At 42.6% G+C, this 21,845-nt stretch overlaps 1 protein-coding gene across 2 annotated transcripts in view; it reads left to right on the top strand.

The window, feature by feature from the left end:
* The window catches only part of LOC139462565 (uncharacterized), a 28,999-nt gene extending 10,908 nt beyond the window's left edge, over positions 1–18,091 (top strand). For both annotated transcript variants that reach the window (XM_071244390.1, XM_071244389.1), the window contains 8 exons: positions 1,944–2,440; positions 10,203–10,378; positions 11,519–11,654; positions 14,390–14,496; positions 14,675–14,827; positions 15,760–15,861; positions 16,298–16,448; positions 16,606–18,091. In XM_071244390.1, coding sequence (XP_071100491.1) covers positions 1,944–2,440; positions 10,203–10,378; positions 11,519–11,654; positions 14,390–14,496; positions 14,675–14,827; positions 15,760–15,861; positions 16,298–16,448; positions 16,606–16,877 — 1,594 coding nt within the window. In that variant the 3' untranslated portion in view covers positions 16,878–18,091. The remainder of the gene's footprint in view (positions 1–1,943; positions 2,441–10,202; positions 10,379–11,518; positions 11,655–14,389; positions 14,497–14,674; positions 14,828–15,759; positions 15,862–16,297; positions 16,449–16,605) is intronic.
* Positions 18,092–21,845: the final 3,754 nt, after the last annotated feature.

The following is a 21,845-nucleotide window of genomic DNA, read 5'->3' as shown; positions in this document are numbered from 1 at the left end:
AGCTGTGAGAGGCGAACTGGGATGGAACTCAGCCTCACCCTACAACAGATTGAAGTAATCAGACTTTGGAAAAGGATCAATCGTCTTGACCCAAATAGAACGCCCAGAGTAGTCCTAGCTTGGTCTCTTGGATACAGGAAAGGATGGGAAAACACAGTGATTACTCTGCTTCAAAGACTGAACTTGAATATTCAGGATATACACAACATGAACAAATTGGAATTCAACTGTGTCAAATCAAAGCTGTTACAACTTGACAAAGAAAAGTGGCTTACAAGTCTCCATGATGACAGTGGACAGAGTAATGGAAACAAGTTACGAACGTATAGGATTTTCAAGACATACCTGACAACAGAAACCTATGTAAACAAGATAATGCCAAGATCACACAGAAGTATCCTAGCTAAGTTTCGCTGTGGAACTCTCCCTCTAGAAATAGAGACCGGTAGAATATGTAGGCCATCTGTACCGCTGCAAAATGGAGTCTGTAAATTCTGTCACCATTCATGTGTCAAGGACGAAATGCACTTCCTTTTAAAATGCCCCTTTTATTCTGATTTTAGAATCTTACTGCTCGAAAGAGCAAATCTGGCCAACGCGACCGTACATGATGTAGATAAACTTAAGCTCTTGATGAATAACCCACATATACAAAGTGTTTTAGCTACAACAATTCTAAAAATGTTTCGCAGGAGGACGCAGACTAAAGACGTGCTTGTCTGAGATGTAAAGTCACTTTCCCTGAAAAGTAACGGTCTTCATATTATTAGATATCTACACATCGACAACAGTCTAAAACTATGTCTTTTGAAATTAACATTTGGTATTCTTACTAGAAGATATTCCTTGACATTTAAAACTTGCACGTAGGTACTAATCAAATGGTTTAACCATACTGGTGTTAACATACACATAAATAGGTGTTTTGATGGTTATTTTTCCTATTATTTTGTACTAAAAATAGTCAGCCATTTGGTAACTTACGATATTAATAAGCACATATAACGTTAAAATATGGTGTCCAACAAAATTGACAGTTCCTTGGCTGCTGGGATAAGAAAGGATGATGTTACAATGTTTTACTTAGATACTTTTATACATGTTTTAATGTACATACGATGTCTCATAAGCCTGTAAAGGCTGGGTGCAATAATGTCGATAATTGTTTAAATTGTGTATGTTATTTGCACGTGACATCTTAATAAAATATTTTCTCTCTCTCTCTCTCTCTCTCTCTCTCTCTCTCATGGGTTTCACCAAAGTGGTAAACGTCTGAGACCTGCATCCATTCGGGCTTTTCTCCCACATCAAGCTGATGCGCTGTCATACTACCGGAATTCTGTCCAACGTCACGTGAAACCCCAATCACTCATTTACTGTGATTTGGTGTAAAACCTCAAAACCCAACTTACTCACGCACCCATACGTTATTATCGAAATAATTCCTCTATCAGTTACTCTTGACAAATACTCCCACTTCAAAGCAGCCATAATGGTCTGGTAGTTACACACAGTCTTGTATTTGCATTGCGTAACTTTGATACGGTGTCACTGGCAATTATAGTAACAAATCATTTATAGATTGAACGCTCTAAGGTTGACGAATGATGAACCGCTGCGAAGAAGTGTGAAACATGTTTGATAATAACCGATTGTTCTCAGCTTCTCTTGGGTGGAATTCTCTTTTTTGGCATAGTCTATCTTTAAGAGAAAAGACCATTCGATATTTGGTTGAAACAAAGTAATGTTGATGATATTTGTTCTCTCTTTGTGATATTACGGGTACAACTAATCATGTATAGTTGAGTGAAGAGGACTTCTGTTGAAAATCTGAAGATTTAGTTATGGTGTGATTACAAAATGTAGTATCATGGCAATGATGTAACAGAGTTATATTCAGAAGAATTATGTTTTTACGTACAACCCATATTAATACATTTCAGATATGAGTTTACAGCCTCGCCAGCAGGCACCCACTGGTACCATGGTCATACAGGCATGCAGCTTGCTGATGGCTTATTCGGTGCCTTTATTGTCCGCCAGCATCAGGACGTAGACCCCAACGGTGCTCTGTACGACGTCGATGACCACATCATGGTGGTGGGAGACTGGATACCAGTCACTTCAATGACGAGATACGTAGATCTGATGCACGACCTTTACGACCCTACTCTACCACAGGGACTGCACATCAATGGCAGAGCTCGCAACGTTGATGTTCCCAACAAGTTCAACATCGTCAAAACGAACCTGACCACAGCCAAGACGCCAATGGAGGTGTTCGAGGTGACAAGGGGTCAGAGGTACAGGCTTCGTGTGATTGGAGCGTCCGGCAACTGCCCACTACACGTGGCCGTGGAGAAGCATCAGCTGCAGGTGATCGCTAATGATGGAATGCCCGTCCAGCCAAGACCAGTCGATGTCTTCCTTGTCTTTCCAGGTTAGAACAAGGTCCGGCTTAAGTCCCTAACTATAATCACTTGTATATCATAAGCTGTCATGTTCTTATATTCTGACTAACATACTCTTGCTTGATTTAAATATTAATCTGTGATCTGTAACTAGTTAATTTACAATCCTTTGAAGACAAGGACACACATAAGTTATGTAGCTATATGAAATAATAACATCTTCTAGTCACGACATGGGGCACGGGTGGCCCAGTTGTCTGAGGCGCCGCGATTCGTTGTGCAGAGTTGCGACCCTTGGGCACGCCAGAAACCTATGATTGCGGGTTCGAATCCCGGTTCGCCCCAAATATGTTTCTAGGTTTGTTAGCACCATACCCGTGCTCGTGGGTTTCACCGAAGTGGTAAACGTCTGAGGCCTGCATCACTTCGGGCTTTCCTCCCACATTAAGCTGACACGCCGCAATATGACAGGAATACTGTTAAAACCCAACTCACTCACTCACTCACTCTAGTCACGACATGGCTGGAAAACTACCAACTTTATATTTACATCTCACTGTAACCACATCTTGGTAACGGGCCGAACATTTTAGTATTTAATTTGTGTTTGTGACAAAATATTTCAGTTATTTAAAAGGATACCCATCCTAAATTGTTTGATAGGCATTACTTAGAAGATGATGGACGACAAGGTTGACACAATTGTGTGGATAACAACTTCTTTGATACTGTAAAAAGCGACGTTTCGGTATAGATCCTTATACCGTTGTCAAGCAAGACTGAATGAGGGGAACATTGTACAGAATATATACTCTTAAAAAAAAAGAAACTTGACATAGATGTAAAACCACTTTTTGCCAAATATCTAAAATAATTACATTAAATGAGAACCAAAAAAGTCAAACAGAAAAATAATGTGTCTATAATTCGCGAAAACACATGCAAATCACATAAACGTAGCGTTGGGGGATCAATTTTACAGCTTCCAAACACAATCGCCTGTAAAAAACGTGCAGCACAGGATCCTGCATTTAGGCATGCAGTAGAGGCGGTGACAGAATGCCAAGACTGAATGCAGCTCAACGGAACAACGCCATTGGGAGATTACAAGCTGGAGCAACTCAGCAAGAAGTGGCCAGGGACTTTGGCGTATCCAGACAGACAATCTCCGAACTGTGGACCCGATACAACAACACCAACAGAGTTGACGACAAACCAAGGTCAGGAAGACCAAAGGTGACAACCCAAGCACAATATCGATACATCCGGCCGCGCCACCTCCGAGACCGCACTACCACAGTCACGTCTACAACCACACAGATCCCTGGGGTACGCAGAATATCAGATCAAACGGTACGCAACAGATTGAGGGAGGCTGGACCTTTTGCACGAAGACCTGTTCGGCGTAATGTATTGACCCCACGTCATCTGGCGGACCGTCTGCTTTGGTGCCAACAGAGGGTTAGATGGGCAAGTGCAAGGTGGAGAAATGTACTGTTTACTGACGAGTCCCGTTTCCTGCTCACACGAGCTGATGGGCGCGCACGTGTCTACAGACGTCGGGGTGAACGTTACGCCCCCAACTGTGTGCAGCAGGTTGTCCCATTTGGCGGCGGGAGTGTCATGGTATGGGCCGGAATTCATCACGGTGGTAGGACGCCTCTCGTGCATGTGGCAGGTGCATTGACTGGTGTGCGTTACAGAGACTTGATCCTACAGCCTTACGTTCTTCCTCACGTCAACGTCCATGCAGACAATTCAAGCAGGACACGCTCGACCGCATATTGCACGTGTTTGTCAGGACTTCTTACAGGACAACAACATCCAGACATTACCTTGGCCAGCCCGGTCACCAGATTTGTCCCCGATTGAGCATCTGTGGAACGAGTTGGATCGACGCGTTCGCAGAAGGAATCCACCGCCTCAAACACTTCCGGCGTTTCTTGATGCACTTCAGCATGAATGGCAGCACATCCAACAGCGTGTTATTGACAACTTGGTTGCATCTATGGATCGTCGGTGTCAAGCGGTGATTGATGCACGTAGTGGGCACAACCGATACTGACATTTTCTGTACCCCTGTGACATTAACTGTATCGTGTACGTGTGTCTGTCTAGGTGACACGATTAATGTTTTGAACATTGTGTACATTGATCTTCAAACAGTGTTTCAATTATGGTTTTGAAGAGTATATATAGTAGAAGGAGGATTAACGGTAACAACAATTGCATACAAGAGTGAGATAACATAGGTAGGTGTTGATAACAAAGGGATAATACTGTCACAACACGATGGACAGAGAACACATAGGTGGAAGCCAATGGGCCATGAAGCCAGGATAAGTGATTATGGCTTGATGAGTTCAAGGTAGGCGGATGGGATAAAATAGCCTTGGTCTCTGTTGATTGATGGCTTGTGGCGGCGAATGTGGACTTCTGTTTGTTTCTTGAGGGGATTTGGACGTTGTCCCAGTTGATGTTGTGATTAGGACAGTTGCTGATATGGTCCGAGATGGCTGATTTACTGTCGGATTTAATGGTGGAGGTTTTGTGTTCTTTCATTCTCGTGTTGCTTGGGCGGGATTTTTCACGTTATGTGAACGCGAGTGTCGGTATGTGTGAGTGCCTGTTAATGTGAACGACATTGTTGGTCTGTGTGTGTGTTTGTTAATGTGAATGAGAATTTTGGTCTGTTTGAGTGTCTGTTAATGCGAACGATAGTGTTGGTCTGTGTGAGTGTATGTTAATTCGAACGACAGTGTTGGTCTGTGTAAGTGTCTGTTAATGTGAATGTTAGTGTCGGTATGTGTGAGTATCTGTGTTAATGTGAATGTGAGTGTTGGTCTGTGTGAGTGTCTGTTAATGTGAACGACAGTGTTGGTCTGTGTGAGTGTCTGTTAATGTGAATGTGAGTGTTGGTATTTGTGAGTGTCTGTTAATGTGAACGGCAGTGTTGGTCTGTGTGTGTGTCTGTTAATGTGAATGAGAATTTTGGTCTGTTTGAGTGTCTGTTAATGCGAACGATAGTGTTGGTCTGTGTGAGTGTATGTTAATTCGAACGACAGTGTTGGTCTGTGTAAGTGTCTGTTAATGTGAATGTTAGTGTCGGTATGTGTGAGTATCTGTGTTAATGTAAATGTGAGTGTTGGTCTGTGTGAGTGTCTGTTAATGTGAACGACAGTGTTGGTCTGTGTGAATGTCTGTTAATGTGAATGTGAGTGTTGGTATTTGTGAGTGTCTGTTAATGTGAACGACAGTGTTGGTCTGTGCGAGTGTCTGTTAATGTGAATGTGAGTGTTGGTATGTGTGAGTGCCTGTTAATGTGAACGACAGTGTTGGTCTGTGTGAGTGTCTGTTAATGTGAACGACAGTGTTGGTCTGTGTGAATGTCTGTTAATGTGAATGTGAGTGTTGGTATTTGTGTGTGTCTGTTAATGTGAACGACAGTGTTGGTCTGTGCGAGTGTCTGTTAATGTGAATGTGAGTGGTGGTATGTGTGAGTGCCTGTTAATGTGAACGACAGTGTTGGTCTGTGTGAATGTCTGTTAATGTGAACGACAGTGTAGGTCTGTGCGAGTGCCTGTTAATGTGAACGACAGTGTTGGTCTGTGTGAATGTCTGTTAATGTGAATGTGAGTGTTGGTATTTGTGAGTGTCTGTTAATGTGAACGACAGTGTTGGTCTGTGCGAGTGTCTGTTAATGTGAATGTGAGTGTTGGTATGTGTGAGTGCCTGTTAATGTGAACGACAGTGTTGGTCTGTGTGAATGTCTGTTAATGTGAACGACAGTGTTGGTCTGTGCGAGTGCCTGTTAATGTGAACGACAGTGTTGGTCTGTGTGAATGTCTGTTAATGTGAACGACAGTGTTGGTCTGTGTGAGTGTCTGTTAATGTGAATGTTAGTGTCGGTATGTGTGAGTATCTGTGTTAATGTGAATGTGAGTGTTGGTCTGTGTGAGTGTCTGTTAATGTGAACGACAGTGTTGGTCTGTGTGAATGTCTGTTAATGTGAACGACAGTGTTGGTCTGTGTGAGTGTCTGTTAATGTGAACGACAGTGTTGGTATATGTGAGTGTCTGTTAATGTGAACGTGCGAGTCGGTATGTGTGTGTGTCTGTTAATGTGAACGAGAATATTGGTCTGTGTGAGTGTCTGTTAATGTGAACGACAGTGTTGGTCTGTGTGAGTGTCTGTTAATGTGAACGTGAGAGTCGGTATGTGTGTGTGTCTGTTAATGTGAACGAGAATATTGGTCTGTGTGAGTGTCTGTTAATGTGAACGACAGTGTTGGTCTGTGTGAGTGTCTGTTAATGTGAACGACAGTGTTGGTCTGTGCGAGTGTCTGTTAATGTGAATGTGAGTCCTACCCTCACCGCTCACACATCTCGAATATAAACCTTGTACCCCACCCACAGAAATGAAATTCAGTTTTTGTCACCTAGATGAAATAGGGAATGAATATCATGATGTTCCACATCGTACCCACACACTGTCCTTCCAGGGTAAATGTTGACTTACAGGTGTTCACCAACCGCCCCTGTATGGGATAGAGTTTACAGGCGCAACCGGCTTTGGACGCATTGTAAATATCACTGACACATATAGCCAGCCATGCAAATGGTTGACTGTCACATTGCTCCGGGAAGATATGAGGGTTTCAATAGGGGACGAACACACAATGCGGTATAGAACGGCAACACTCCCTGCCTACCTTGTTCCTCTATGTGTCAATGCCCTGTGCAACATTAAGTGCATCAAGGCCGTTGTCACTAACGAAGAGCCGCGGAAACGTCACCCGGCTACACCAGCCGCATAGGATCTTTTGCTATAACTCAGTTAGCTTTTGATTCGCTGAAACGGGATATTTTATAACCCTGTGAGATTTTCAATGTAAACTTGTCCTGACTTGTTTACGTTCAGTGGATTGTATAACTAATATTTTTACTTATAGATAAATTTGAATCCCTTTGGGGAATACTCGGTTGTATATTGTTGATCAGAATACAAGAAGGTGTGCATTTAAGGGTGTATCTGTTGGACTGACGGGGTGGCAGACAGACATGTATACATATATACAGACAGAGGGGTATACTGATATACCCTCATACAGACATACATACAGACAGACATGTATACATATATACAGACAGACGGGTATACTGATATACCCTCATACAGACATACATACAGAAAGACATGTATACATATATACAGACAGACGGGTAAACTGATATCCCCTCATACAGACATACATACAGAAAGACATGTATACATATATACAGACAGACGGGTATACTGATATACCCTCATACAGACATACATACAAACGTATATACAGAAACAGACCGACCGACAGATAAACAGATAGCAGACAGGCCGACAAGTTTACAGTTATACAGACAGGCACACAATCAGATAGACAGAGTGGCAGGCAAGACAGACAGACATACTATTAAATTCTTTCATCGAAATCTTCCATCATACTAGTTATCTGGTCAATATGGTACGAGTGAGTGATAATATGAACGTCGTCTGTGTGAGTGTCTGTTAATGTAAACGTGAGTGTTGGTGTGTGTGAGTGTCTGTTAATGTGAACGACAGTGTCGGTATGTGTGAGTGTCTGTTGATGTGAACGACAGTCTTGGTCTGTGTGAGTGTATGTTAATGAAAACGACGATGTTGGTCTGTGTGAGTGTCTGTTTATGATAACGTGGGTGTTTCCTTGTGTGAGTGTCTGTTAATGTGAATGTGAGTGTCGGTCTGTGTGAGTGTCTGTTAATGTGAACGTGAGAGTCGGTATGTGTGAGTGTCTGTTAATGTGAACGAGAGTATTGGTCTGTGTGATAACGTGGGTGTTTGTCTGTGTGAGTGTCTGTTAATGTGAACGTGAGAGTCGGTATGTGTGAGTGTCTGTTAATGTGAACGACAGTGTTGGTCTGTGCGAGTGTCTGTTAATGTGAATGTGAGTCCTACCCTCACCGCTCACACATCTCGAATATAAACCTTGTACCCCACCCACAGAAATGAAATTCAGTTTTTGTCACCTAGATGAAATAGGGAATGAATATCATGATGTTCCACATCGTACCCACACACTGTCCTTCCAGGGTAAATGTTGACTTACAGGTGTTCACCAACCGCCCCTGTATTGGATAGAGTTTACAGGCGCAACCGGCTTTGGACGCATTGTAAATATCACTGACACATATAGCCAGCCATGCAAATGGTTGACTGTCACATTGCTCCGGGAAGATATGAGGGTTTCAATAGGGGACGAACACACAATGCGGTATAGAACGGCAACACTCCCTGCCTACCTTGTTCCTCTATGTGTCAATGCCCTGTGCAACATTAAGTGCATCAAGGCCGTTGTCACTAACGAAGAGCCGCGGAAACGTCACCCGGCTACACCAGCCGCATAGGATCTTTTGCTATAACTCAGTTAGCTTTTGATTCGCTGAAACGGGATATTTTATAACCCTGTGAGATTTTCAATGTAAACTTGGTATTTGTGAGTGTCTGTTAATGTGAACGACAGTGTTGGTCTGTGTGAATGTCTGTTAATGTGAATGTGAGTGTTGGTATATGTGAGTGTCTGTTAATGTGAACGACAGTGTTGGTCTGTGTGAATGTCTGTTAATGTGAATGTGAGTGTCGGTATGTGTGAGTGTCTGTTAATGTGAACGTGAGAGTCGGTATGTGTGAGTGTCTGTTAATGTGAACTTGAGCGTTGGTGTGTGTGAATATCTGAAAATGTGATACTGTACCTCTCAGTGTGTTTGGACATACACTAACAATTATACTAAGATTCACCCAACAGTTGACAAATTCAACTTACAATAGAAATAACACGAAAGTATGTGTTCTCACTATTCCGTCCATTGCTTCAAGTAGGATCTGTTTGATGATACTTGGACCAAGGCTCCAAAGTTTCTTTACAATTCGAAAGTCGTTTGGACGTAAGGGGTTAAGGTAATGATTGTCAGTTCTTAATGTGATAGAAGCCGTTGACACTAAACATGAACCCCCTCTGGACCAGAGATTCCGTTTAGAGCTGAGATATGGGTCGGGGTTACTATGGAGTATGATATAAAAAGTTATGTATTGTATCAACCTTCTCAACATATAATTAATAAAATTCATATCCCACATCCATTGATTTTGGACTCCCACACACTCCAATCGCCTCCCTCGGATCTTCTCCACAAACAGTATCAAATAGCATTACTCAATGAGCAAATTAATGCTTAACATTAGTAAACAATCATTGAGAATTACCAAGGGAGATCACTCTTAAAGACCGGCAGATACGGCTGAGGGATGAGATAGAGCTCTGGTTTCACACCCCTGTAATATGGGTATTGAGACTTGTGATGCTTATACAAATCGCGTCATGACATCAAAGAGTATATGAGATGTGTACTGGGGACTAACGTGATCTGATCGGTTTTCATTGACATGATTTAGATTTAACTGTTTAAACCACACACTATGACATTAATTATATGCACCACCATCTGTCATTACACACTATCCTGTTGCTTACACATCATTTCTTCACATTCAATATCACAGAGTGAAGGCATCCCTCTTGTTCACAAACGGCTGGGAAACATCACATACCCTCTGAACACGAACCATCTCTAAATTCTGAAGTCAAAAGTTCACCGTCAGTTTGACGTCTCCTCTCTCCAGAACATCAGTGGTATATGTCATACTTGCGTGTAAGCATGATATAACCTTAGAACTATCACATTCAATTCCGTTTGCTATTTGATGTTTCTATTGCAGGTGAGCGGTACGACTTCTTGTTGTTTGCGAACCAGGACGTGGGCAACTATTGGGTCAAGGTCGTCGGTTTGGGGGACTGCCGAACGGCTGATGTGTCAGCGGCAGCCATCTTGAGATATGCGGGTGCACCAGATGAAGACCCCAGCACTGCACTCATGTTCTCGACTGCAGGCGGGGTGAGTCGACAGTTGTTGGTAATAACTTCATGAGCTTATCAAGGTAAATGAATTCGGCCTCGGTAGCAGAGTTCCCTTAGGGTTCTGCTGATCAAGTGATATAATTGTAAAATAGAAGGGAAATAGTTGGAGAGCTAATGGAAAATAGGAAAAAAACACGAGCCGCCCGTCTATCTGTGATTTGCGTCGTTATTATCAAATGCAAAATAGTAAACTTGCCCCCATCCAACTTGTATACTAGTGCCCAGTATCACTGAGATGACTCGCTTCTGACTGTTACTGAGATAACACGCCTCTAACTTCTACTGAGATGACGTGCCTCTGACTCCTACAGCGGTGACACGCCTCTGTCTGTTACTGAGATAACACGCCTCTGACTCTTACAGCGGTGGCACGCCTCTGACTGTTACTGAGATGACTCGCTTCTGACTGTTACTGAGATAACACGCCTCTGACTCCTACAGCAGTGACACGCCTCTGTCTGTTACTGAGATGACTCGCTTCTGACTGCTACTGAGATAACACGCCTCTAACTGCTACTGAGATGACATGCCTCTGACTGTTACTGAGATAACACACCTCTGACTGTTACTGAGATAACACGCCTCTAACTGTTACTGAGATGACACGAATTTCACCGCTACTGAGATAACACGCCTCTGACTGTTACTGAGATAACACGCCTCTGACTGTTACTGAGATGACACGCCTCTGGCTGTTACTGAGATGACACGCCTCTGACTGTTACTGAGAAAACACGCCTCTGACTGTTACTGAGATAAAACGCCTCTAACTGCTACTGAGATGACGTGCCTCTGACTCCTACAGCGGTGACACGCCTCTGTCTGTTACTGAGATAACACGCCTCTGACTTTTACTGAGATGACACGCCTCTGACTGTTACTGAGATGACACGCCTCTGGCTGTCACTCAGATGACACGTCTCTAACTGTTACTGAGATGACACGCCTCTGACTGTTACTGAGATGACACGAATCTGACTCTTACAGTGGTGACACGCCTCTGACTGCTACTGAGATGACACGCCTCTGACTGTTACTGGGATAACACGCCTCTGACTGTCACTGAGATAACACGCCTCTGACTGTTACTGAGATAACACGACTCTGACTGTTGCAGGTGATGTTAAATCCAGTCCCGATGCAAGATTCCGAGTTTTACGGGAAGGATCACAGTTGGCTCCGCCCTGTCGATCTGCGTTATGCCAGAGATGTCAACCTGACACAACAGACAGTAGATACCAGGCTGTATATAGGTAGGACTTATTGGTCTGACACAACAGACACTGGATACCAGGCTGTATATAGGTAGTAAGTATTGGTCTGACACAACAGACAGTGGATACCAGGCTGTGTATAGGTAGGAATTATTATTCTGACACAACAGACAGTTGATACCAGGCTGTATATAGGTAGGAATTATTGGTCTGAGACAACAGACAGTGGATACCAGGCTGTATATAGGTAGGACTTATTAGTCTGACACAACAGACAGTGGATACCAGGCTGTATATAGGTAGGACTTATTGGTCTGACACAACAGACAGTTGATACCAGGCTGTATATAGGTAGGACTTATTGGTCTGACACAACAGACAGTGGATACCAGGCTGTATATAGGTAGGACTTATTGGTCTGACACAACAGACAATGGATACCAGGCTGTATATAGGTAGGACTTATTGGTCTGACACAACAGACAGTTGATACCAGGCTGTATATAGGTAGGACTTATTGGTCTGACACAACAGACACTGGATACCAGGCTGTATATAGGTAGTAAGTATTGGTCTGACACAACAGACAGTGGATACCAGGCTGTGTATAGGTAGGAATTATTATTCTGACACAACAGACAGTTGATACCAGGCTGTATATAGGTAGGAATTATTGGTCTGAGACAACAGACAGTGGATACCAGGCTGTATATAGGTAGGACTTATTAGTCTGACACAACAGACAGTGGATACCAGGCTGTATATAGGTAGGACTTATTGGTCTGACACAACAGACAGTTGATACCAGGCTGTATATAGGTAGGACTTATTGGTCTGACACAACAGACAGTGGATACCAGGCTGTATATAGGTAGGACTTATTGGTCTGACACAACAGACAATGGATACCAGGCTGTATATAGGTAGGACTTATTGGTCTGACACAACAGACAGTTGATACCAGGCTGTATATAGGTAGGACTTATTGGTCTGACACAACAGACACTGGATACCAGGCTGTATATAGGTAGGACTTATTGGTCTGACACAACAGACAGTTGATACCAGGCTGTATATAGGTAGGAATTATTGGTCTGACACAACAGACAGTGGATACCAGGCTGTATATAGGTAGGACTTATTGGTCTGACACAACAGACAGTTGATACCAGGCTGTATATAGGTAGTAAGTATTGGTCTGACACAACAGACAGTGGATGCCAGGCTGTATATAGGTAGGAATTATTGGTCTGAGACAACAGACAGTTGATACCAGGCTGTATATAGGTAGGAATTATTGGTCTGACACAACAAACACTGGATACCAGGCTGTATATAGGTAGGAATTATTGGTCTGACACAACAGACAGTTGATACCAGGCTGTATATAGGTAGGACTTATTGGTCTGACACAACAGACAGTTGATACCAGGCTGTATATAGGTAGGACTTATTGGTCTGACACAACAGACAGTGGATACCAGGCTGTATATAGGTAGGACTTATTGGTCTGACACAACAGACAGTGGATACCAGGCTGTATATAGGTAGGACTTATTGGTCTGACACAACAGACAGTTGATACCAGGCTGTATATAGGTAGGAATTATTGGTCTGACACAACAGACAGTGGATACCAGGCTGTATATAGGTAGGACTTATTGGTCTGACACAACAGACAGTTGATACCAGGCTGTATATAGGTAGGAATTATTGGTCTGACACAACAGACAGTTGATACCAGGCTGTATATAGGTAGGACTTATTGGTCTGACACAACAGACAGTGGATACCAGGCTGTATATAGGTAGGACTTATTGGTCTGACACAACAGACAGTGGATACCAGGCTGTATATAGGTAGGACTTATTGGTCTGACACAACAGACAGTGGATACCAGGCTGTATATAGGTAGGACTTATTGGTCTGACACAACAGACAGTGGATGCCAGGCTGTATATAGGTAGGACTTATTGGTCTGACACAACAGACAGTGGATACCAGGCTGTATATAGGTAGGACTTATTGGTCTGACACAACAGACAGTGGATACCAGGCTGTATATAGGTAGGAATTATTGGTCTGACACAACAGACAGTTGATACCAGGCTGTATATAGGTAGGAATTATTGGTCTGACACAACAGACAGTGGATACCAGGCTGTATAAACAACACTTTCACTGACTCGACAAACACTTTCACTGGATTCACCAACTCTTTTACTGACTCGACCAACACTTTCACTTCCCCGACCAACGTTCCCACTGAATTTACCCGCTCTTTCACTTTCTCAACCAACACTTTCACTTCTCGACCAAAACTTTCACTTTTTCAACTAACACTTACACTGAATTTACCCGTTCTTTCACTGACTCGACAAACACTTTCACTTTCTCGACCAAAACTTTCATTTTCGACCAACGCTTTCACTTTTTCGACCAATGCTTTCACTGACTCTAACCGATCTTTCACTTTCTCGACCAAAACTTTCACTTTTTCAACTAACACTTACACTGAATTTACCCGTTCTTTCACTGACTCGACAAACACTTTCACTTTCTCGACCAAAACTTTCATTTTCTCGACCAACGCTTTCACTTTTTCGACCAATGCTTTCACTGACTCTAACCGATCTTTCACTGACTTGATTAACGCTTCCACTGTCTCTACCCGCTTTTTCACTGAATTGATCAACGCTTCTACCCGATCTTTCGGGTGAGTCTAAGAACACTTTCTTCTGCCTCCCTCCTTTATTCTGTTTATTCTGTTACAGGAATGGAGTTCAACAACAACGACAACCAGAAATATAACAATAAGAAGCTATATTCAACATTAGATATTCCTCCTAGAAAAGGACATTTTACACCCGTGATGGATAATGTATCCTTCCAGGAAACTACAATAACACACTTATGCAGTCATGAGTTATCCAGTTGGAAATAAAATCAAATTCTTTTCAGTTGATGCCTGCGGTATATTGAATGTAAGCATTCATTATAACACTGAGCATTGAAGTAATATTAAACAAAGTCAGCAAATCATCTTAACGCATACGCAGATAACCTTTTTCTTGCCGCCCATCCCACTACTGTCTCAGCCGGAGGACGTTGATGAGTCGTGGTTCTGTAACAGATCAACTGTGACGGACTCCGACAAGTGTCTGACGGATCTGTGTCTGTGTACACACACGCTCAGGTTTAAGCAAAACGAGGTCAGTTGGTTGTTTTTTCAATTATCCCATACTGGGACGTCGTGCGATCTTTTCTCGAAATCAGTCATGCATGTAGGTATTTCAATGAGCATTCTTGCTAGTACTATAGGCATCCAATACACATGGGACGAACAATTTCGGGTGTATTTGAAAAGACATCACTGTCAGCTACAAATCGTACTTCGTAATTAAAACGCTGCCTGTTGAAACGTAGAGGTCATTTCGTGTCCTCGGCGATGCTGTCAGCATAATTTGTGTTAACAAAGGAGAGCCTAGTCCATCTTTGAAGTGTAGCATGTTTACAACTTTACACATGGTAATACCATTCAGAACATTCACAGTTGACACGTGCTGTGACTACGTCAACCAGTTCCAACACTGTAGTCGTATATCTCACATGGCAGCAGACCCTACGATGCGTCTGTGTTTCTGCGCCCCGACACTTGTGTCAGATCAAAATATCCGCACGTTTTCTCCTCTAGGGTTAAATTTGAATATGAACAGAAACCTGAATACAAATACAATCTGTCCCTTATAGTGTTGTGCACAACAAAGACATTAAGTAGTCACATTTTGTAGTAGTGGTTTTGGTAGTTGAGTAGTAGTTGTAGTAGTGGTAGTAGCTGTGGTTGTAGTGGTCCTTGTGGTACTAGTGGTAGTGGTAGTAGTTGTGGTAGCTGTGGTTGTAGTGGTCCTTGTGGTACTAGTGGTAGTGGTAGTAGTAGTGGTAGTAGTGGTAGTGGTAGTAGTGGTAGTAGTTGTGGTACTAGTGGTAGTGGTGATAGTGGTAGTAGTGGTTGTAGCTGTGGTTGTAGTGGTAGTAGTGGTAGTAGTAGTGGTAGTAGTTGTGGTACTGGGAGTGGGAGTGAGAGTGGGCGAGATCACAAGTCATTGATGTTGTCAGTTATTAATTAGTTTTCTGTTTACTTCAGATCGTAGAGCTGGTTATCATAAACGAAGCAAAGGCATTCCAAGAATTAGGCCACCCCATGCACCTGCACGGCCATAGCTTCTACATCATGGGAGAAGGGAAGGTGAGAGAGGCAGAACAGGTCTTTTGTGTTACAAAGAATGATGGCATGTTGATATTTCAATATATGGCATCTATATTGGGAAAATGACCATGTTTGACCAATTTTAGGTGATCTGTGTTGTATCTGGTGGTACTCAGCGATGTCCGACTTATAAAAAACAAAAAGCAAATTCCTTTGACATTTTAAGGATGACACCAAAGTTTCTCCAAACTGACCTAAACATCATCCCTCATCCATGGATGAAACTGATACTTAGGCATTGGTGTTTACACCGATGATACACCAAGGGTAATTCTCAGATCTAGTCAAGAGGTTCTGCTTGTGTCCTGCCGGCCACATCATACACCACGGCGCACCAGAACAGCCATGTACCAGAACAGCCATTGCATCGTGCTACCAGTCTTAAAATTGTTATATTTCAATTAACATGTTCTAGTTTAACAAGACGTCAACAAGCCGGGCTGAAGTGATGCGTCTTGACCAGGAGGGGCAGATCCCCCGCAACTACATCAACCCCCCTTACAGGGACACCGTCAACGTACACGACGCCGGTTATGTCATCCTCAGATTTCAGGCCGATAACCCAGGTACATGTCGTGTTATGACGTGACTTTATTGACACGCTGTACTTCATTATAAACATCGTTCTACTGAGAACTATTTCGTCGGGACTTTTCAAGGTACTATTCCTATTTATTCACCATGGCGTTGACGTATGGCAATAACTACGTGTTCTTCTTTCAGGCTTCTGGTTCTTCCATTGTCACACTGACAGTCACCTGGCCCAGGGGAAGGCCCTGCTGGTGCAGATAGGAGAATACAAAGACTTCCCTCCCGTCCCCCCCACCTTCCCCAAGTGTGGGGGGTGGGGCTACTCTAACGCCAAGAGGAAGGAGGAGGAGCGCCCGTGTGTCTCAAGTGAAGCTACTGAACACTCTGCCGGTTTCCTAGCGGCCATCTCTGTGGCAATGGTTGCATGCAGGAGTATTGGCGCCATGATTCACAACTACCTCTGACTGTATATTATGAACATCTAAAACTTATTTTATTATTTCCCCAAAATGTTTATTTCTTTACTTGCGTTTTTTACAAGTCCTTCACCAATTAGTTTTCATTTTGTGATTATAGAAATGGGTTCGTAGAAAAATGCTGTTGTCAAAAAAGGAAGAAGGCATGCTAACCTACCCTCAATGTTTATTCTTGCCGCCATCTACGTGACGTAGTATTGAGTATGTTAAGAATTGCAGATATATAGTTATGATCAAATGACGACCGGTCGTCCATGTCGTTGTTGCCTTCAGCAGACCTGTCCTTCTTTGGATCTCATGGTGTGACGAGGGTACACATATCTATTGAGTTTGGGCATTGATACATTTCTTTTATTGCATTGATAAGATTTCTTTTTTCGCAATAATATTATTTGATATTTTTTACCTTTAGAAATTGATAGAATATTGTTAGGTGTCCGGTTCGAGTTCAAGTAGCTGACCATCTCTCAGAAATAGAGTTAGTTTGGTCTTTTCCCATATTGAATCGCTTGGCTTCAGGCGATCGACGACAGTTAGCGGATCTGACTGCAATTCCTGTTTTAGCTGAGCCCGGACTGGGCCATGGTCTTGACATTCCAGTAACAAATGAGCAATGGAATCAGGTTGATTGCAAGTCTGAGGCGTCTGTGAACATGAGAATGTGATCTTACTCTTGAATTTATCTACATGAGTAAGATCACATTTCACGTCACCATTTCATCATCACGTTACAGGTTGGTTACTGGTGCACATGTGATAGAGGACGCTCTTCTGTCAGAACTGTGCATATTTTTATACCATGTTTATATAGGACGTTTACATTTTACCGATTTAAACGGGACTAATCCAAGCATTTAGGCCAGGTGTCGTTCGGCTCTTGTCATTTGATCGTTGAGCTGAAACAGTTTCAACCAGCTGTCCCAAAGCAGTGCTCACACACACATATATATATATATTGTAAAGTAATTTTTTGAAATAAAACAATATAGACTCGAAATGCTGCGTTAATTATTTCAATCTTCAATAATGAGAAATCCTACACACATACACTCACTCACACACACACTCACACTCACACACACATAATACTCACATACACTTACACACACTCACACACACGCTCACTCTCACACATACACTCACTCACACTCACGCGCACACACTCACTCACTCACTCTCTCTCACACTCACTCACTCACTCACTCACTCAGACACACTCACACTCACTCATGCAGTCCAACATTACTTGTTCTTCACGTCCAATGGGATTCATTGAGGTAGTAAAATCCTGTATAGAGGTCACCTAACGTTCACCTCGAGACATGTTCACTGCAGGACCTGGCCCTCGATGTTCACTGTGCATCTAAGAATAGGCACACAATACACTAACTCTATTTGTACAAGGGTGCTCTCATCAGACCCGCCTCTGTGTTAGTGCTATCACAAGCTGGGAGGGAGGGGAAATAACTACTGTATCGCCACAGTGTAAGTCTATAGCATAGTATGTGTCGCATACTATATAGAGGTACAAATTAAAAACCCTAAAGTAGTGTCTTTTGTTGTTTTGCTTTTAATTTTTTATTTTATATATTTATTGTTGATTATTTTTTATCTATTTAATTATCTATGTTTTCAAATTAAACTAGATTATTTGACGTGTGTCATTATCATTTCATACATAATAATATTTATCTATGGATACCGGCCCAGTCGTCAAAGGCGCCGCAATTCGCTGTGCAGAGTTGCGTCCCTTGGGCACGCCAGAAACCTATGATCGTGGGTTCGAATCCCGGTTCGCCCCAATTATGTTTCTAGGTTTGTCAACACCATACCCGTGCTGGTGGGATTTACCAAAGTGGTTAACGTCTGAGACCTGCATCACTTCGGGCATTCTTCCCACATCAAGCTGACACGCCGTGATATAACTGGAATACTGTTAAAAGCGGCGTTAAACCCAACTCACTCACTCACTATAGATACCGTTCACTTGAGTTACTTATGAAAGGCATCCCCTTTGGGATCGACTGTTGACTACATATCCCCTATATGGAGGTTACCCAAAGTTCACCTCAACACGTGTTAGTCATGGAAATGAAAGAGTACCTCCGCTCCAGATGCTGAGAGGAGGGACACAATTCCCTACGTCTATGTGTCCAAGTGTACTCTCACAGGACATGATTCACAAGCTAATACTAACTATACTCAACAAAAAAGTTCCTGTGACACCAATATTTTAGTGTATTTTTCAAACAAGTGAAGTTTGGTTTTCAATATTGTAGTACATGTATGGAATCAAGTCACAAAACCGCAGCTGCTACAGAAAAACATGCATTCCATGCCATAGTTGACCTTTATGCAAGCCCCATGCATTTCACTAACCAAAATTGGGTATAAAAACATGTGCGTTAACGGGATTCCATATGCATTGTTTAGCATCGTGCTGACAACAACCACTCAGAAAAACAACAAAATTACGCAATTATTCAACATTACTAAATGCCACGCCTGTCCGAAAATGAACGTCTACTCGCCATCGGTATACTTGAAGCAGGATCGAGTTAACATGATGTTGCAAGACAATGAATGTAACGTCCACAGAAACACCATTTGGTGTTTATGGCAACGTTGGCAACAGACGAATGCAGTCAGAGACCATCCTCGGAGTGACAGGCCACGCGTAACCAATAATCGACAAGACAACTGGATTCGAACAACACACCTACGAAATCGATTCCAGCCAGCAACAGTGACTGCAAGAAGCATCCCTGGCCTTACACGAATATCTTCACAAACCGTACGTTGCCGCCTCAGTTGTGCAGAGATTGTCGCCAGAAGACCCACCAGACGTCCCATTTTGACAGGAAACCACCGTCAAGCACGTCTACAGTGGTGCAGAGAGCGTCTACGCTGGACGGCCATGCAGCGGGGACAAGTTCTATTCACTGACGAGTCTCGTTTTCACCTCAGCCACAGCGATGGACGGATTCGAGTGTACCGACGTCGAGGTGAACGTTACGTCAATCATTGTGTCAGGGAAGAAGATCGGTTCGGGGGCGGCTCCCCTGATCTCTCAGCAATCGAGCACATGTGGGATGAGATGGATCGGCGCCTTCGACAACCACGTGTTCCACAGACACTCCAGGAACTTCGAAACATGCCCCAGCAGATATGGACAGATATCCCAAAGGACTTTGTGCGACGCCTGGTCCATTCCATGAGACGAAGATGTGTTGCTTGCATCGCAACCAGAGGTGGACACATACGCTACTTATTTGTAAATTGATATTTTTTTATGAAATCACGCATTTTCTGAAGTCAGTATGGCAAATTTAACCATTTGATCACTTACAGGAGTCTTTTATCTGTTGCAAATTGTTTAAGATTTGGTAAAAAACATAACTTTGCATTAAATCTTATTCAATGTAACAGGAACTTTTGTTGTTCAGTATATTTATTGAATAATTTGACGTTTCAGAAACGGGCTGAGGTTGTCAGTATCTTGGACTAGTGTAATTATCCTCTTGCTAGAAAGGAGTTTTGAAAACCATCCAACATGAAACAGCTTTTTTTGGAGTACATTCCATTCAACCAGCGCCATCCGCTCTGGCCCTAGCTACACACGAATTCATGCAAAAGTATGAAAAAGCTATTGCAAAAACCTTTGGGACATCTGCTCATTGGTTTGCAAACATTTACCTCGAACTCTGGGCCATTTTACCCTAATGCTCTAATGGCCCCAGGACAGGTCTATAAAAGGATCAAACAGTCAAGGAATTGCTCGATTTGACCCTGATTTTGAGAGTGAAGAGACGCGTGACAAAGACATGTCTGCTTATGATGATTGTGGGCTTATGTTTCAAAACATGCACGATCATCATACAACTTATAAAAATACTCTGGTTATTGTTTATTCCACGTATATTTTAATGCAAGCACATTGGTCCAACACTGTCATCGACTACAAGTGAACTTATTCAAAATGGCGCATTTGGAATGTATTCCAGATGGCTCGTATTTTCCCATTGCATTAGCATGGGAGGTGGTGGACTTGAACTGTCATTTAGATAACTACTCTCATAAACGTTTAGAGATATGGTGATTTAAGTGCGAAACAGAGGTATTCAAATCGATAAAATAGAATATCTCAAAATAACTTAATATATATATAATAAAGTTAAGGGTCACTGCTTTTTTTGATAAATTGATATGTTCAACTGGAGTAGTTTTATTGGAATCGTGGTCATCCAGAGATCAAGCTGGTCGCCATTCGAACGTTATAATTGGCAGTCTGTGGAATATGTACAGCCCCCACACTGAAGCACATGTAGCATGTGGTGTCTTCTAAAGCAAGTGAGATTCTTTAAAATGTGCCTTTGTTTACCCAGCAGTAAATAATGGTACCACTCGGTGCATGCTCAAAGCGTTAACATTATTCCCGCAATCTTTGGTTCAGTGTGCAGAGGACTGTTTCATTCTCAGCTCCCTGGGGAGTATACAACCAGACTGCCTTGTCAGACACTAGAAGGCATAGAGATGATTCTGTAGTGAGGAGGCAAAGAAACCAACTGCCAGCTTCATCCTCAGTGTTACAGGGTTATATGCTAACAACTTTAACACAACATTTTGAAATACAAAGTTTGCCTGAACAAAACATACTCACTCACCCAATATCGAGTCGTTTAATGATACAATGTAAGATTCTGAATTCTATATAAGCTGAGGGTGTGAGCTGAGTTTTCAGTGATATTACAGTTGTTTCAAGGCGTGCAAGCTTCATGTGAATAGAATGGAGTTCTTCGCAAAAAACCCGTTGTTGTCATGTATGCGTATCAGAACCAGCAAGCATAATATTGTCATATTACCTATACAAAGAAACGTCCATAAAATCTTTAAAAAACAAAGATCTAAGGACATCCCATTACGGGTCGCGTCAGAGCGACCTTTCATCCGACAAAT

This window comes from Haliotis cracherodii, unplaced genomic scaffold (assembly GCF_022045235.1).
Source record: "Haliotis cracherodii isolate W230 unplaced genomic scaffold, xgHalCrac1.p SCAF_15, whole genome shotgun sequence".
Classification (NCBI taxonomy): Eukaryota; Metazoa; Mollusca; class Gastropoda; order Lepetellida; family Haliotidae; genus Haliotis; species Haliotis cracherodii.
This window is presented reverse-complemented; position numbering and strand designations above follow the sequence as displayed.